This window comes from Varanus komodoensis, unplaced genomic scaffold (genome assembly GCF_004798865.1).
Source record: "Varanus komodoensis strain SLA01 unplaced genomic scaffold, ASM479886v1 scaffold32, whole genome shotgun sequence".
NCBI classification, from domain to species: domain Eukaryota; kingdom Metazoa; phylum Chordata; class Lepidosauria; order Squamata; family Varanidae; genus Varanus; species Varanus komodoensis.
The window spans coordinates 8,843,576-8,862,983 of NW_025335798.1; the positions used below are offsets into that span (position 1 = coordinate 8,843,576).

Consider the following 19,408-nt stretch of genomic DNA (forward strand, 5'->3'; position numbering starts at 1 on the left):
CAGGGGATGAAGGTATAAGCGTTTCCCATGGCCCAGCTGAGGACAGTGTGGAAATAGACCATGAGATAAAACAGGTAGCCAGAGGCCTAAGGAGCCTCTTTCAAAAAGAGGCCTAAGGAGCAAATGCACGGGGCAGAAATAGCTGGGGAGGACTGCTGTGTATCAGTGTCTCTATGTTCATGCTAAAAGCCTCCCAGCCAAGGCAGAGGAAAGAACACAGATATAGTGGGTCCAGTATGGATCTGATGGAACTTGGAAAACCGCTGGGATACAGCCACCTCTGAACACACGCTCCAAAGAAGGGACATGGAAGGGCAAACTGGTGTGTCTCCCACTCAACCTCAGGCCCAGGGGCCAAATCCAGTCCTTATCGGATCTTCCAGGGATCTCATAGATGACTGTATCCACTTTTCCTGGCTCCACCCCTTTCCCCCCAACCTCAAACCAGTTGGTAGTTTCCTAATTTCTGTGCATATTTCCAGACAAAAATAGAGAAAGAGATGGCAGCAACATTCACACCTCATAATACCACTTCTGGGTTGCTCCTGCCTTGGGATAAGTTATGTTTTACTTACTGGCTCTGAAAAATATTGGATACTTTGCCCAGTGTTGCCTTATTTTGATAGCATGTGGGATGCCCTTTCCAGGATTGTTTTTATTTATTTTTGAGAGTTGAAATTCTGGGGATGATTTCAGAACTGCAATGCCAGAATGGATGGGGAAGCCACAAGCGAATGGCTACTTCCTTTTAGACTGAAGAGCAGCTTGTTTAGAACCCCACTGCTGCTAGGGATGAGAAAGCACTCCTTGGCCCATCATCCTTTGCTGAATGAAAAGCCTATTCAGGTGCTCATCTCATACAGGAAAATCATATGAATAGACAGTGGGGATGTATCACAGAGGGGAACTGAGGCAGATCACGGGCATCCTAGGTCTCCAGAGGATGCAAGCATTGATCTAGTCTTCACGGCATAGATAGTGATAGTCATACACAGAGGCAGACTAGGAGCGTCCGCTCAGCCCCAGGAAGCAAGCTGTCAAAAGGCCAAGGCTCAGCCAGCTGCCAGATGCAATAGTGCCCACTTGGGGAATAAGGACTCCTTGTGGGTAAAGAGATCTCAGGAGCATGGCTCGCTCAGGAGCAGATGTCTCCTCGTGGGGCGCTAATGGTCTGCTGCTGTGCTGCAGGAGGGCATTCCAAGGCTCGAGGTTGCCGAAGCCATGTCTGAGAACCAGTTCTTTGATGTACAGTTCTCTGTTTGTCCCATGATGGCTTTGGACGGGAGTCGATCCTGGCTGCATCCCTGGAACTTTTCGCAGGCACCACTGCAAGCAGGAGAGTGGGCCTATGCCTGCAGCAGGGAGACCTGAATACACACAGAAGCTCCTTGCGTGAGGCCAAAGACTGTACAGTCATGCTTTTTGCTGTAGATATATATCTGCTGGTGCACAGAGAGAGGCAGGGTGAGTATCATCTCCATCGGGCTTAAGTTATTCAGTGGAGAATGGCTGTCAGCTGGGAAGAACTTTTGGTTCTTACTGACTTGGTGATCCCACTGACCTAGAGGTACAAGACCCTCTTGTATCCTATTTCTTATTAGTTCAGCAGCCAGTGCCTTAAACTCAGCAAATAATCATAGATTCATGTTTATTGTCACTTAAATCTAAAGGATTGGGGGATTACAGACTTAATATTTCTTTCCCATCCAGCTCTTGAAAAGGATATACCTGTTAAATAAAAATATTTATAATCACATTATTATTATTTCTGGATTTGCACAGCCTGGGCACACTTACAGTAGGAAAGAAGTCCTACTGAATACAGTGAGAATTACTTCTGAATAAACTGAATATGCTTTGTTGAAAGATGCATAGCATGGCAAAGAAATGGTATATGTTGAATGAAACTGTGCTTGTGCCTACAAGAATTCTATTTTTAAGTGCCCAATCTGACACACTGTGGAGATTCAGTTTGTGCCCCTGTTTTCATTGGGTTGATAGGCTCAGCTAGACATACTTAAAGAATTGTAGTAATTGATAATCAGGGTGGATAAAAATCAATGATTTTTTATAAAAATGAGATTTTTAATTTAAAATGCTTTTTGAGGAAAATCTCTCTAAAAATAGATTTCTATTTAAGATACATTATAGTCCAAAGGTTATTCAACATGAAATAGAAATTTGTTTCTAATTATGTACCATGAGGCTGTATATCCATGCAATGTTTACATTCTTGGTAAATGAATGCCATTAATCCATTCACCCACCTTCATATCAAAAATGTTATACAATAAACCTACAGAGTTGAGAAAAAGACCTTAATCCCATTGTTCCTTTTCAGATCTATGTACACAAAATCAACCCCTTACCTTTTAAGTGCTAGGTTTCAAAAAATTCAATGAATAGAAGATTGGGAATGGAATAGATCTGCACAAAAAGCTAAGTGTGAAGAGGGACAGGCAAGCAGTGAAAGTCAAAGTGAAACCTTTTGAGCATAATACTCCACAGGTCTTTGGCTCGGACTGTGTATAGCCTGAGGTTTATCATATTGTTCTTTCCCTGGAGGAAAAATCCTATAATGGCAGCAGGCTGTAAAAGAGACCCAGTCTGCAGTCTGGGAATATTTTAATGAAGTTCTTCTACCTATAGGTAAAGCAGGCATGTGTGCAAATTATACAGAAAACATAATTTAAATCTAGTGATACTTACTAGTGATTTAAATTAAATCCACGCTGATTTATATAAAACCATTTCAAAGGCAAAATTATTCAAATTGTTCAGTTAATACATCTAACTGTTTTGATATTGGTTAAATTGAGCTTGTTTCGTTTGCCTTTCATCTGTTTGTGAATTAGCACAATTTTTGTTCTGTTTCCACATGTTCAGGCCTTAAAACTATGCTTTCATTACCATTAAATCCAAGCTGGAGCTTAATACAATAGGAGAATGACACAGTCACTCAGATGGAACTTTACAGATAAGCAGTTATGATCATTTGCTGCTTAAGAAAACACTGCTTTTTCTGTTTGTATCTTTCAGCATTATAAATATTCGTCCCTGGTGTAATGCTTGTGAAATACTATCCTGCAGGAAGACAAGATTAGGTAACCTGGTGTCACCCAGATACTTTGGACTACAGTTCCCACAACCCCTGGCCATTGAGGGGGTTTCTGGGAGCTCTCTACTCCTGCATGAATGGAGTTTGTAGGAGTATAATCACTTGCAGTGTGATCCTATGCATGTCTAAACAAATCCCACTGAGTTACAGGATTCCCAAGGACTGCAAATTCAGTGGGTTTTACATCAGAATGGGCATGCATGTGTTTGCATCCTAAAGCCCTGGTCTCATTCACACTGACCTGCACAGGATATGGGAACCATTTGAGAAAGGCATTACTCCATTCAGCAGCAGTGTGCATGAGTGCCATAACTACAGGGATTGTGTAATTCAGTGTGCCAGCCTGCACACTTCCTTTTGATGGAGTGCTTGAATGCACAACCAGTTTACAGTGGAGGGTGTGAAGAAGTCAACACATAATCCCAAGGGCTTGGAAGCATTATGCAAGAATTCACTTTTTCCTAGGCCACACACTTGTCATTTGGTAAGCATCTAATCAGTTAGGGATAACATAGTGATCGGTGGCAGTTCTTTCCTTTCTTTTCCAATTCTTCCTCCACGAGCAGGTGAACAGAAGGAGGTGGGCCTTTCACCCAAAATGTCTAGCTTGTACTTTATTGTATAAATGTCCAAGAAGAATTGTGCTAGAGAAATATTCAGCTTAGAAATTCAAAGATGTGGTACATTTCTAGGGCTTCATCTTATGACTCATTTAGCAGAGACAGTGACCTGCAATGCATAGCAGACAATCCACTGAGGGCAGTGAACCATCGCTGGTTGTCATGTCATCGAAGCCCAGCCTGGTTAACCCATGATTGGAAGTTAAGTGTCCAAACTCTGTTTCCACAGAAAAACGTGGAGAAACATTTTGCATTTTCCTGAGCACAAGCACAACAGTCCAGTCAAAAAAGCAGAAATATTTAACTTCTCAATGGGAAAGTTAAATACTTGAATTTATAAAACTGTACATGCTTAATTTTGATGTGGTGATAGTGATTGCTCATGTGTACAAAAACATTTAGCGAAAGAAAGAAAATATGGCTTAAGCTCAGAAAGCATAGACATTGTTTCCAGATGTTCAGGGAGCAGTGTTGTGTTTTGCTAATACCATTAATTAACTGGTCTAGTGTGGTGATTTGGGTGTTGAATTGGGGACCTGGGAGATCCTTGAAACTCACTAGGTGACCTCATGTCAGTCACTCTCAGCGTAAGCTACCTCACAGGTGTGCTCTTTTGAGGATAAAATGGAGCTATGTGATCCACCTTGGGTTCTTCACAAGAAGAGAAAAGGCAGGATATACATGCAGTGGAATAATAGTAATAATAAATCCCTGCAATTTTTGCAATTGGTATGAGTGAGCAAATCTTTGCATATGAGCAATTTTCAAAGAATTCACATTAAAAGCTACAGAAGGATTTGTGATTTGCAGTCATACTAGCTAGTCAGTTCTAATAACATCCCAGACCAATTTTTTTTACTACCTTTGCTGTTGCCACAGAAGATGACTTCACAAATATAGACATTTATCTTTGGCATGAAATCAATCTTAAACTATCAGAAGTTAAAAGCCAGGTACTTTTGTAGATTCAGGCTCTTTTCTAGTTATAATTACAATAGCTTAACTAAGACTTTGGTGGGCAATTAAACAAATCTTTATTGTTATTGCTTTAAATTATCCTTTGGAATAGGATCAAAGATCATTGGTGAAACTAGTCATTTCTTCCTTTCAGAATGCAAAAACTGAACTGCTATTTTGTTTTTGTTTTTAAGGACTGGGAAGCTGGAATATGCATGTTTAAGATGGAAACATCCACCTCAACAGCTGCTGGGAAAAAAGAAGGGAAAAGTGCCCTTCTGGAGGGCAATGACTTTAACGAAACAGGGAAGAAAACAACTCCTTTAGCAGCGGCGGCAGTGGTGACACAAGGAGGTACTGTTTTTATTTCCCACCGTTTGAAAGCAATGGGGGCTCTCTTTCATTAGCCTGTTAGAATTTAATTTGAACAGAGGCATATGCCCATGTGTGAATATGAGGAGTTTATAGGGTTGTTGGTCTTAGAAAGTTCCAGGAAGTGAAAGCTGACAGTTTGCAGATCCCAGGTGATCACAGAATGGATACGTTTAACTAGGCAACCTCTGAGTAAGAAGAAGAAGGAAAAGAAGGAGTAGGAGAAGACAGGACCTCAAGCAAAGGAATAACTTCTCTGTTTGATACTAATGTAACTTCTGCATTCCAGTTAACTCCAGAGATAGTACTGCTGGTCAATTGTTGCTGTTTACTGGATGCCAAAGTTGAAGGAAGATTATAATTCATTCTGGAAAAAGGGAATAAACAATCTGTTTTCTTGCAAAACACCATAATTTACAGGTTATGTGGTTTATTTTGTCTGCTGAGGTTGGTTTCCAGGGTGTGGGGCCCTAAAGGCAGGAGAACTGTGGAGCACTGGGACAATGTCTGCAGAAAGATAAAGAGTGTGTCTCTTCTTCTACACTTCTGCCTTGCAGAGTTCCACAGTCGAACGCCTGTTACAAAAATCTGATCAATCCGTTGATCATAGTTTCTTTTTCTCTGCTTATTGAACAAAGGGGATGAATTCAGATCATAATGACTCTGTGGTGAGTAATCTGAACCAGGCAGGGCTCGCCCACAATATTTTACTGCTTGAGATGGATTATCAAATGGTTTCCCTCCCTAAATAGAGATGCATAGAACACAAGAAAGGTTAGATTATTTTAGCATTTAAAACAATCCCACAAACCCTTCTCCATCTCCCTGCAAATATGAATGCAGCAGCAACAACAATAACACATTATTAAGTAGAGAAGAGTTTGCTGCCTGGACAATTTTCTGTGCTTTCATGACATCTTAAGGCAGCTGCTTTACTCTGCCTAACGGTAGAGACAGCCCTGGAATCATTGTATCTGAGGAAAAGTGAGTAATCTGAAAGGGCTGATGATGCTACTTAATGAAGAAACAGTAAGCTTTACTCAAAATGAGACTTTATGAACCTGAACTGTCTTCAAGGATGTAAGAAATGTTGCTTGTCTTTGGAAAATGTGTATGTCAGTTAGTGTATCACATGAGTTTCATTGATGTGTATAGATTCCTTTTCTGGGAAACTCTAAAAAGTTGAGTTGAAAACACTTGGAGAACTCCATAATTGTAGACTTGATATCAGGACTACTAAAATTTTCATTATGTGTAATTCCAGGGTGTAATTCCTGTTAAAGGGCTCTGTAAGAAGAACAATTGTTTGGATGGAAGGCTCTCTAAGGCTGAAATCTTGTACATACTTTCTTGGAAGCTAAATCCCACTGAGCTCAGAGGAGCTTTCTTGCATAGGATTGCACTGTAAAAAACAAACAAACAAACAGAAGTTGGTTTTCAGAATTTTCAGGGGGCAGGATTGGTGGCAGTCTCTCAGGTTTAACAATTGTATCTACCACCTAGACATTGAAAATATTGTTTTACATCCTTGATTGGCATAGCAACAACACAAACATGACTAGCTAAATTTTCAGTGAAATTGTTCTTCCACTTCATCTAATCATTTAAAAATATACTGTATGTGACTATCAATCCCACATCTATGGGAAGCTAACTGAGAAACCATTGACACTGTTGATGTAGGCAGGAACAACAACAACAACAAATTATAGGACTCATGCTTGTCTCGGTTAGGCACCAACCCGCTTCTTGTTTTTGTTCCATGGGACAGAGTGGTCTTCTCACAGCAGGAAATGAAGAAACAAATTATTATGGACTTGACCAATGGAATGTGACAAGTGGAATCTCCAGCTGTCTAAATGTCTTGCTGGTTTTTTGGCCTGTCAAAAATATGTCTCTTTTCTGGACAGACTCTGCTCCAGAACATGTCTTGTTCTTATTCTCTTGATACTTATCTGGGCAGAAGAATGTAGGATTCCACCCGCTTCCTTTTCCTATCAACATTGCTTTCACTGCTGTTTGGTAGATTATTTGGCCTTGCTTGGGGATGCAATAAAACTTTCCCCACTCTCTTTCCTTTGTGGCTACTTAACCAATTCAAGTGGTTTAAATCTTTATTTGACTTGTTGAAAGAAAACTTGACATTTTTTGTGGTAGGAGCTTGAAATATACAGGACAAATGGTGTTGATGCTGTGGGGTGGACGGAGATGGAAAAGATGGGAATCTTACTGCTCTGAATTATTTTACCTTAGATAAAACTTCAGTGGCAGAAAACAAAAGTCGCTCAAACCTCTGCAATGTTCTGGAAAGATATTTCCTGAGAGACATCTCTGAACTGTGAAGTGTAGACTCTCCAAATAGAATCATTTTCAAAGTTTTTGGACAGTTTATTTTTTGGCATGGGGATTGAGGGAGAAAAAATAATGACACATAAAATCAATTTCATGATGCTTTCACATGTTCAAAAGATCCTGCTGAAGGAACAGCATTGTATTTCTCATTCCTGGGTTCCATCTTTCAGTAGTGGAAGGACTGGGCTAGGGATAATGGAATATATAGGTCAACACATCTGGGGAACTCCAAACACACAGTGAGGTTTCAGGTGAAGAAAGGAAACTGTGGAAGATTGTATTCTTTACAAAAAGTTGCCACACAGCACAAATGTACACAATAATCCTTTTTACAGGATGATCAGGCATTAGTGGGGTAATCATCTGGTGCCACATCCATCCTCCATCCCCAAATCTAAACATCAGCTTTTCAGCTTTGCATTAGTGTCTTACCCTAGGCTGACAGCTGGCTGTGATTCCAAGGTGGCTTGGCTAGAAACCAAGCAAATTGCCCATTGTCTTTGGTCAATCTTAGGGAAAACCTCTTTGCTTAACATGGCAATGGGATTTGTGCTTATCTCCCAAATGATCAGGCCTCTGAAGTCACATCAGCCAGCACTCAATAGAGGAACCTCTTATTCTTGTAACATCCTTCAGGTAAGCAACATCAAGATAAGGCACCTCATATAGGATCATGACAGGTCCAAAGGATCATGACAAGCCTAAAGTGAACTAGTGAGTTTTATGGTGCCTAAGTGTCCCTTGTCCGTGTCTGATGCTCTGTTTTGCTACTGACACTAGCAGCACAATGTTTTCAATAGCTCATCCTGCACTCTGAGTTTCAGCAGGTAGTTTCATGATGTCAGAAGGTCCCGTGTGAAATGTGAACCTGATGCTCTTTCTCTTAAAGCAAAAGGAGCTCTGGGTGATGGCAATTGGGAGAAATGGAGTACACAGTGAGATGGCAGCTGCTGCGTGTAAATAGGACCTGGAAAGATTATTTGAATTGGGTTGTTAACCTCTCCTCTCCCTACTTGCAGACAGACTGATATGGAGAATCCAGCTGGGCAAATGGCACAAGCTCAGTTGGTTTCGTACTCTGTATCCTGAGCTGTGTGCTAGAGGAATATCTTACACATGTCTTTATTCATGGAGACATGGTACACAGAAGGAACAGCAAAAGTTCTCCAGCTGTTTGGAACTTTGACTGCCAACATTCGTTGAAGTCCAAAACATCTGGAGATCTACTTCTGCACACCTCTGCCCTTAGAATTTCTGTATGGATATGCCCATAGTGTATGCTTCACCATTCATGCAGTTAAACTTCAATCCTCCACACACTTCATGGAGCTAAGTAAGAACATGGTGATATTTAGTTCTGATCAGTAGTTATTCATAGGACTTTGCTGCAAGAGCCATTTCCCAAGATAACCAGCCACCTGGTTTTGCCATTGTCCCTTGAAGATTTTAACAATTTATGAGGCCCACCTTGAGACATCCCAGAGCTCCTTTCAAGCTGTGTTACAACAATAAATAGAAGGAGAAGATGGTGAGCAGATGCATAAAAGCAGGACATAAAACAAGAAGTTGCATCATGGAATGCTCTTCTTCAGGATTGTAGTGCATCAGCCATGCCCTCTTCCAGAATACTCCATTCCACATTCCTCCCTAACAGTTAGCCTTCTGCACTTACTGAACATGTACACTCCTCACTCAGCTATTTTTTGGGGAGTGTGTCCCCACTCTTAGGGGTCACCCCAAAAAATTAATTCTGAAACTTAAGGTTCTTCCAAATCCCCCTCTGTAGTGTGATTATTTGGGTTGCATAAGCAAAAGTACTTTGATAATGAGTTTGCTATTAGTATATATGAGATTTGCTTCATGTACACAGAGAATAAGTGATTGTTAGGTATTCAATCATTTGGTTTTTAATTTATGATTTTTAAATATGTTTTTCCATCTCAAAATACAAATGAAACAATAGGCAAATAAGTGTCAAAGCACTTGTCATTGTACAGTGGTACCTTGTCTCGCGAACACCTTGGTTCATGAACAAATTGGGTCACGAACAAAAATTTCTGAAAAATTTTGACTTGGGTCACGAACACAGCTTTGGGTGGCGACCAAGATCGCAGCCACCTCCCCCACACCCCCGCAGTGGGGAGATGGCCACGATCGCCGTTCCGTTTGTGCAGGGAAGGTGTCTGTGATCATGGGCGTGCTCCGGCAGGAAAGACGGGAGCAGCAAAGCAGAGCCATGGGGGAAATGGCCGAGATTCCGCCTGTCTTTCCTGCAGGAGCGTGCCTCTGATCAGGCACGCCTTCCCTGCACAAACGGAACTGCGATCACGGCCATCCTCCCCCGCAACCAGCACGATCACGGCCATCTCCCCATCCCTCCCCTGAGTGGGGAGATGGCCGCAATCGTGCTGGGGGTGGGGGGGGGGAGATGGCCAAGATTGTGCCCATCTCTCCCTCCCCCAGCGCACCATTTGCACCCGTCTCTTCCTCCCCCGGGATGACGGGCACGTGCCGGGATGATGGGCGCTTGAAGGGATGACAGCGTGATCTTGGTCATGCTGGGGGTGCGGAGAGATGGCCGGGCTTGTGCTTGGGATGGGGGGGGGGAGATGGCCATGATCTTTGTTGTCGTCCCTTTGCTTCACATTTTTGTGATTTAAAAAATGGTTACAGAACAGATTAACCTTATTTACATTGATCCTTATGGGGAAATTTAACTTGGCTCACAACCAATTTGGATCACAACCAGATTCCTGGAATGGATTACGTTTGTGAGCCAAGGTACCACTGTACAGCCATGTTCAAATGTAACCTGAAATCTTTCTTTTCCTAACTGATATCAGTCTCTTGAGTGAGATACTGTTCTTTTTATGTGACTAGCATTAGCAACAAGTTATCCACTCTAGAATGGTTTAATTACAAACAAACTCAATATTGCTCTCATCTTTTTGGTGAAGTTAAGAAGTGAGAAGAAAATTGCTCAAAGATGTCAGATGGATTGTGATAAAAGCATTGTGTAATGAGATGTAAGGAAACCTTCCATCTCTTGCCAGGAAGGAAAGAGTTGATAACTCCCCACAAATGGTGACTACGCTTGGTTCTAACCAATGCCCTTCCCTAATAAGATAATAGCATTTAGTTTTTATTGGAATAAGTGTTCCTTTGAATGTTTATTATACTGAGAGATTCAGCCAGTCCATTTAGACAGTTTCTCCGAGATCTGAGAGAAGCTTGCTTGCTCCTTGGCCACGCATGCATTCATGACTGCAGAGGAAGTGCTAGTGAGGACCAGGCTGCTTGCGGCCAGTGGAGTCTTTGGCGATGGCTGCCATACTTTCTCAGCTGCCATGGCCAGGGATCAGTGCAGGGTGGCTACTTATGTATGGCTACATTTCCTCAAAAAAGGAAACGCATTGCCAAATGACCAAAAGGATATTTGGGTATGCACAGCTGAGATGCATATGCATATTTACCAAATTAATTAAACAGAAATTCAGGAATCTTAATGACGCATTATGGATGACCAGGTGACCTGTGGGCTTCTCTGCTCAGTCTGCTGTTTCGAAGCTAATCATCCGTGAGCAGTAATTATCTTTAAACTAGTTGCTTGCATGTAGGCTAATCTACCTACATGGAAGCAATCTATTAAGTGGGCCTGGCTTATGGCACTGTGTTGGGATATAAAAATCCCGCCCCCTCACCTTGAAATTTCATATGACTGAACATTAAGCTTCCTCAAGCTGGTGCCTTCCAGATGCTTTAGATTTTGATTCCCACTGACCTCAACAAGCATGGTCAATGGTCCTGAACGTTAGGAGTTGTGCTTTCCTGGTGCTTTGGTCTACAAGACTAGGGAAAGTCTGTGGCATCCTTTTCAGAACTCCACATATACAGAAGTCAGTAGATAATCAGCAGTAATATCTGAGTCACAGCAATAGGAAGAATAATAGTAATAATAATATGCAATACTTAGTTGAGAACTGTATATGATTTGGGAGACTCCCACTGGAAGGTGCCAAGAAATATGAACTCTGATAAGAAGTGTCACTTGTATGCTCTGCAATGGAAGTCATCCATTTGACTGTCTAAATAGTCTTATGAAGGCACTCATAATTACCTAGCCTATGCCTGCAAAATCAATAATACTCTGGTGGGAAGAGTCTGCATTATTGCCCTTGCCAATATGGTTCCAGGTTTCAAAACATCATGAGATCTTCAAAACTTAGCTAGTGTTGCTGCTGTTTCATTCGGAAGTCCCTGATCAGCTTCCAAGAAGCCCAGGGTTCTCCGGGAAGTCACATGAAAAAGGCTAATATGTCACACAGGCTAGTACCTGATTCACTAGTATTTTTATTTGACTAAGACTTCATTGTTATGCATCTTTAGAGAGAGAAAAGTGCTACAAGTTCTAGTATTCCCCAGCCAGCCATGGTGTGGACCATAGCCTAGACACATTTGTTTTCGTTTTAACTTTCACAGCATTTGATAGGTCCTGTGGTATTTGGTACTTAATGGCTGACAGGTTTTGAGATTCCATATCTCAATACTACCAGGATGAAAACAAACCAGAGACATCACATCTAAAGTATTCACATTTTGAAACAAGCATTTGCGTTCAAGAGATGAATCTGAATTCAAGGTATCTTTTCTTTGAAAAGAATTTGGCTAGTGGCATTGGAAAATGTAGTGAATTTTGGATAACTGTACAAACTATTTTCAGCTCTGATTCAAAGGGCTGTACCTTACTGTTAACAAAGCCTACAAGCATTATTTTGCACCCCATAATACTGCACACCCCTCATGACACAAATACCAACTTGGTGAATTGATGGTGTTTATGTTGGCAGCATTTTTTTCTCCTGATGTCTGGCTCTGTCAAGACTAATTTTAGCATTTCTAAAGCTGGGTAAAAATATGGCCTCATTACTTTGATGTCAGAGCATAGTTTACTATTAGTATATTCTGGGGTTTATCATTTTAGTCATGTTTAACACGGCTACGGGAGGCATGCACTATTAAATCTGGCTTATTTTACATTCCTGTCCGGGATTATTTATTTGGAACAATTTCCTCTCTATCAAAAGACACAGCTAATGCTGAGTTTTAATGTGTTATTTACACACAAAATAACCTATTTACAACTTGGTATCTGCCGGAGGGAGAATGAATGGGCCGGTGCTCCCTTCGTTCTGTTCTATCGGAGTTTAACAGTCTGGATTGCTAATAGAACCATTTATCATGGGATGGTAATTTATTTTATGTTAGTTGCACAGGTCTTTCTGCCTCTGATCTATGAAAATACTTGGTGTATAATGAAGTCCAACAAGTCATTTGGTGTAAACATGGGAAAGCCAAGCTTGAAGCCAGTGAAAACCAGGATATACTCTTTCCACTAGGTAATATTTCTTAGAAATTAATGCCTTGCTTGATTAAATAAACCCCATCACCTTCCGCATCTGCTTTAAGTACAGAATGGCTGGAATGGAATATTGTAGAGGGTTCATTTGTGCAATACAGATATGAAGATTTTTCCCTCTAAGAGGCTCAAACAGAGAGAATTCTTTAAAAGGTTGTCCTAGATGACATCAAGAAATAATGTTCTCCATGGTGTAAAATACCATGGTGATTTTTAAGCCTGTCCTAAAGCAATTGGCATTTTGATCTGAGTTTTGCATTGGCTGTCAATGCTTAGTCTATCTCATACTCCATATAGATGTCTACTGTAAAAGATTGCCATTTTATCACACATTATGCCACAGAACTGCACCTGAAGTGTGAGAAAGACCTCTTGGCAGAAAGCTGTGAATGTCTATGATACCATGTGAAGTTTATTCCAGGGCATTTTGCACATCTGAACAGCTTTTTCATTACTGCTGCTTTCTGTTGTATAATATAGTTGATGTGAACATGAGAGAAAATTTTAACATTCCACTATGAGAACCTGCTCCATGTTTCAAGAGACTGGTTTTGAGCAATCCAGCCCATTCTGTTGAGTGGTGCAAGACACACTGGTTCCTGTCCATGCTCCTGCTATTCATGTGTTGAGAACCAGCGTGGGTCTGGGCTCAAGCAACCTGGATTCTCGTGCCCACTCACCCATGGAGCCAAGTGGGTGACTTTGGACCAGTCATAGGCACTCAACCCAATTCTCTTCACTGGGTTGTTGTGGGGATAAGATTGAGAGCAGCAGCAGCAGAATTACATAAGCAACCTTGGAGTTCATCATAAGAAAAAAAGTGGGTTATAAATAAATAAAATTTGGGCAAAAACCATCCAAAGTCAGCCTATACACATGTTCCTGGACCTTGGCTACAAGATTTGCTCTCTATTCAGTGTCTCGCTCATTTCCACCTGGGCCTTCATTGACCTCCAGCTCCCAAGATACCTGGTGAGGCTTTGTTTTGCAGCTGTTGGTGGGGTCAACCTTTCATTTGGGATGGTTTTGTATTTTTGCTGCCATTTCAAGTATGGATTTCTCTTGTTAGGTCATACAAATAATTGATGCATTGTTTAATCTCACTATACATTAATATGAGATAATTTCATTTAACAATTATTTTGATGACTAAATTTTCCATAACCCCTTTGACTGTTTTCTACCTGTTAGTGAACTGCTGCTGTATTGTGTAATCTTTTTTCTGATGTTGTGAGCCACTTCAATGATGGTTTGCCATGGAAAAGCAGTATATAATAAACTGATAATGACAATTTCTTGGGCAATAACCAGAAAATCAATTGAGTAGCCAAGGTCTACTCAATGCATATTTAACATACATGTACATGACTCCAGATATGTCATCACCACATGGATCTACAGAACTGGCATGTTAGTTGGGCAGGGAGAACAAATATTCCCTTTCTGGACTGCACCTACATTCTCGGCTGAACATTCCCTTTGCCAAACACCTTGCATCTCTCCTGTGGAATTTCTGTGCACTGCAAAGGTATCTGGGCTAGCGGATGGCCTCGGAGGTATCCTAAGATAATGCAGAGCACCAGCCAAATTTGTCCAGCTTGACTGTTTGCCCACAGAAATGGAGGGGGTACTCTAGGAATCATTGAAGAATAACCAGTCCCCATGTGGCTGCCCATCTCAAAGGAAAGATCTGTGGAGAAGCTTTCAGAGATTGTCTGTCATGACCAATCTTCTCACTAAGAAAACCTGGACATCCTTCTAAGGAACTTCAGCTTTCCCAGAAGCACAGCTTGAAAGCAACCGGATTAGACAGTTATAAGTACTTGAGAGAGCCTGGACTAGATACTGGACCAGTGAAAGGTATTTTGCTCTCTGAGAACCTCCCCCCCCCTTGGCCCAAGTAGCAATGCAGTGACTGCCACTTTCATTGATGCTGATGCTCTCCTTCCATTTGGGGCAAGATAAGGAAAAGGAAGCAGATTCAGCCATCGGAGTGCTGCCTCTGCAGCAAGTAGCAGGTTTTCCATTACAGCATGGTGGTGGCAGCAGTCCTGCAGCTGATTACCCTCTTACCTCGCCTCCCAGTGCCTCTCTTTCCGAGGGAAGAACACTGGGGATCTGAGAAGATGCTGGCAGCCTCTGCTGCTTTACTGTGGCAAGAAGCAAAGTGATGGCAGAGCCCTGCTTAGGTACTGACAGACAATAGAGAAAAATGAGCAGGCTGGGGCTGCATCAGGCACCGGAGCTGAACATCTTCCTTTTGCTCATGAGGGAGCCAGGCCTGCTTGCAATTCTGCAATATTATATGTGATTATCCTGGTGTCCCATGGAGCTCTGTTAACATCCATCCATTGACTAATGCTCCTTCTGAAGCCTTAGAAACAGCAGCTTGGCTTTCCTGTGTTTACACCAAATGACTTGTTGGACTTTGTTATATGCCAAGTATTTTCATAGATCAGAGGCAGAAAGATCTGGACAACTTAAACTGAAGCCTTAGAAACAGTAGTTCAACCTCATCAAAAGGACATGGCGAAAAAGAAACTTCTCCTACTAATGTTCAGGCTGTCCACACACAGAACAACTTGACTGTTCTCCAGGAAAATCATGAAGAGATATAGGAGGGTCAGCTATGTGCATGGGAAAGCAAAGGTGGAACGAAAGGAGGATACCAGTAGACCTCACATAAACAAACCAATAAAAATGTCAACTGTGTGTGTTCCTTAGAATTAAAGGAATAAGAAAATAGAAACTGCCACTTAAGTCATCTAACCTACCCTTCTTGGCAGGCCAGTGACTCCTCCAGAGAATTGTGTGTTCCTGGTTTTGCCAGAAAAGGGAAGTGCAAGAGATAGTTATGTACTCCTTAGTAAGTCTTTTAGGTTCTTTTCTGCTGGACCAGATGAGAATGTTTTAGCCAGAGAAAATTTGCGAAGGAAATAGTGATCCTGTCACACTGAGCAGCATTTAAACCTCTCCGAACCCCCTCTGAGGGAAGGGTTGCCTTCCCTTTTTATTTTCACTGCAATATTGGTTCTAACTTTTGGATCTCTTCCTGGTCTTGTTTTCCACTACATTTGGCTTCTGAAATGTCTAAGTACTCCATGCTGTTGAAACCCATTCCTTACTACTTGTTTTCGTAGAGAAAACATGCAAACAAGGCTGGTAAGCAGCATGAAGCTGCTGGGGTACACTTTCCAGGTCGACCAAATAGCCATCCTTGAACTCAGTGTGCATGTTGGTTTCTGGAGTTTCAGGATGTACAAGCTTGGTGTGGGGGGATGATGAGGCAGCCCACAAAACCAGGGATGGGAGCAAGCCATTGGATCCTGCCCTCTCTTCCCCCAGTCCTTCTTCTGCTCAGAGTAAAACAAATGCTTCTCCCTTAAGGGGTATGTCTGCACAGGCATTCATCATGATTAAGGCCAAGCATGCGTTGGAATGGTTAAGCATGCTAGCTGAGGCACTCGGTTTATTTTATTTATTTAGAATATTTGTATGCCGTCCTTTCGCAGAGCCTCAGTTAGCTTTCGCCAACTTACAGCATAGTCATATTCATTTCTCCACAGAAGTAAGTCCCATTGAGCTCAATTAGGCTTATTCACAGGTGACTATAGAACAGCAACCTTGGCATCAGTGCCAGTAGAAGGTAGGAAGAAGCTCTGTTTTATGCTTTTTCTCCTAAGCTATTGCTGATGGATGCCCAGTGTTACATCTGTGCTTGTTCTTGCACAGACACTATCTTGCTCAGTAAGTTGTACTTCTGCAAACATTTGTGGGGTCCTTCCTGTTCTTTCTTTTGCATCCAATACCCTGGTTGCCATCTAGGCAGGCAGTCTGGTAACGCCTACCTTTCTCTGTCGCCATGCTTGGACTCTCGGTCTGACTTAGTATAGGGCAGCTAATATATTGACATCCTTAGATTTGAACTGAATGGGAGGCATTCCCACCAACTCTCAACCAGGTTACTTCCACATCACTGCTGGCAAATTTATGAACTAGAACTAATCTTGCTGAGAAGTGATTCAAACAAGTGTGTTTCAGGTGGAAGGATCTCATAGAGCAAATTAGTATTGTGAATACACCTGCACATTTAAATGTATAACCCAACAGGCTCTGGAATATTTTAATTGGTTTTGCTCTTGTCAAATTATTCCTCAGTGGGCTTTCTTCAATGACGTTCACATAACAAAAGCAACAATTGTGTAAACACTTGCATACTCACTGAACATAATGGGTCTTATTCCTCAAAAAATACGCATAGGATTGCACTATGGTATAAGCTGTGTAAGAGCTGGACGTAATGGCTCAAGATGGGTGTTTTTCATTATCCAAGTCTTGCAGAGCCTAAGCTACAGGATGAAGTAGATCTCCTTATGACACCACAGCTTTTTCCAGGTTAAAATAAACCCCCTGAAGCCACAATTCCAGCTGGGAATTGAGCAAGAGATGTGGCATGCTCCCGTTTTGGAAGGACAAGGCCATACATGCCCTGCTGGTGTAGCAGAGTCCGTGTTGACCCCTGTGCATTTGCTGCACCTGTACAGCAGTGTTGCTAAGGACTGCACTAGAAGTTCTGAATGCATCCATAGCAGCTCCTACAGTTCACAGGCATCTGGTACAGCTATTATGCAGGGCAGGAAAACTGAGGAGTTAACCACAGTTCAGGAAGCTTTACAACGCCCTTCCCCAACTTGGTGCCATTCAGGTGTTTTGGACTACAACTCTTATCAGCCCCAACGAGCAATGGTCATGGATGCTGGAATCATAGTCCAAAATGCCTAGGGGATAACCTCTTTGGGGAAGGCTGCTGATGTGAGCTGGTCTCTTCCATCTTTCTTTCTTTTTTTTTATGGGTTCAAAACTCAAGACCATCCTTTGAAACTCAGTTCTTTTATTGAAACGCAACAGATTATAGAACAGTATGAGCATCAACTGGCCTTCAGAGCTGAAAGATAAGTGTAAAAAGCTGAAGCCAAACTAAACTTCAGCTTGTTCCCTTGGGACCTTCCCTCTGTCCCTCCCTTTCAGTGAAGCTTCTGGTTCCACACTCAGGGTGGGTCCTGATGCCCCCTTACTCGGGTCCAGGACTGGGTTTCATAAACGCTCCTCCTCCTCTCCTGAAATCTCTCCTGTTCTTTACAAAACAGGCCAATTCTTACGCTCTGCCTGAGAAATTTCACCAGGCATCCTTGAAACTTTAAAGCCTTGCCCCCTTCACTCCTGCACTTCCTCCTCCTGCTCCGAATCCAAAGACAAAGCTATCTGAACAGTCTGCAACGAGCAAGAGGCTGGCCACTCTCTACATCCACTTTACATGTAATAGAAAGTATGGGCATGTGCTGATATACTGTGATCCCCATAGCATGAGAGAATCATGGGAATGAGGTCCAACTGCAGCTTTCTCTCACATGCATAGTGTCCCACTTAAGCACAGTCAAAGACAAGCATGGAGCTCACACGTTAGAGTGCACCTAAGAAGGACCATGCTGGATAACACCGAAGGTCCATCTAGTGCTGCCTTCTGCTCATGCTGTGACCAGTCAGATGCCTGTGGGACAACCTTGCATGCAGCAGCACATGCGAATATTCTCCAGCAACTGTTGTACACAGGCATATGCCTCCAGTACCAGAATTAGCATATAGCCATCAGGACTAGTGGCTACGGATAGCCTTCTCCATAAAATTGTCTAACCTCCTTTGAAAGCAGTGCGAATAGGTGACCATCACTCCTTGGAGTAACAGCAAATTCCACATATTAAATAGGTGTTGTGTGCCGAAACCCTTTTATCTGTTCTGCATCTCCAGCTAATCGGTGTCATTGAGTAACCCTGGGGCCAAGTATGATGAGAGAGGACTAAAATGCCCCTGCTATCTACTTTCTCCATGCCGTGCATCATTCTGTATGCTTTCACTATGGCTGCCCTTACTTGAGGACACCGCACGTGAATGCAGTGCATGGGAAGCTCTCCTGACATCATCCATCTGTGAAGAAATAATCCCCATGAATGAACTAAGCAAGCTAATTCAAGGTTTGAATGAGTTCCCTAAGACCTATATTTTTCAAACATTCAAGCTTTTGAAAAATTACCAATGGGGATGTCGTGGATTTCCCTTCTCCTATTTAAATGCTGCAAAAAATAAAAATAACCCAAGTTGAAAGAAGACTGTGAACACAGAATAAATAATTACATTATGGAAAAGGCCTGGAGAGAGATTGGTTGTGTAAATCACTTGTACAAGAGAACAAGCTCCAGATAAAATCCATTCTTTTATCACACAGTTTAAGTCTTTCCCTTTGACACTCAATAATTGATAGGGTCTGGCACTGCATTCGGCGGCTGCCTTTGCAAAGCAGTGGGACTGCTCTTAGGGTCAAGCAAGTGGCAAAGAAAAATGCTCTTAAAAACTCTGCACATCTACTACTGACACCTAGAAATGGGACTTGCATTCCCTGCCCTCCTTAAAGAATGGCCATCAAGCCTTGAAAAGACAGCAGAGTGTATATGCACGAAAGCGGAAAGACTGTGTCACTTCCCTTCCAAGTAATGGCTAAATTTGAGTGGGATTTGATTT

General features: G+C 42.1%; 1 protein-coding gene across 1 annotated transcript in view; it reads left to right on the plus strand.

Annotated features, from left to right (window-relative positions):
- The window catches only part of GLI2 (GLI family zinc finger 2), a 264,116-nt gene that overhangs the window by 59,026 nt on the left and 185,682 nt on the right, over window positions 1–19,408 (plus strand). The window contains exon 2 of the mRNA XM_044438429.1: window positions 4,890–5,049. Within this exon, the coding sequence (XP_044294364.1) occupies window positions 4,911–5,049 (139 nt within the window). The 5' untranslated portion in view covers window positions 4,890–4,910. The remainder of the gene's footprint in view (window positions 1–4,889; window positions 5,050–19,408) is intronic.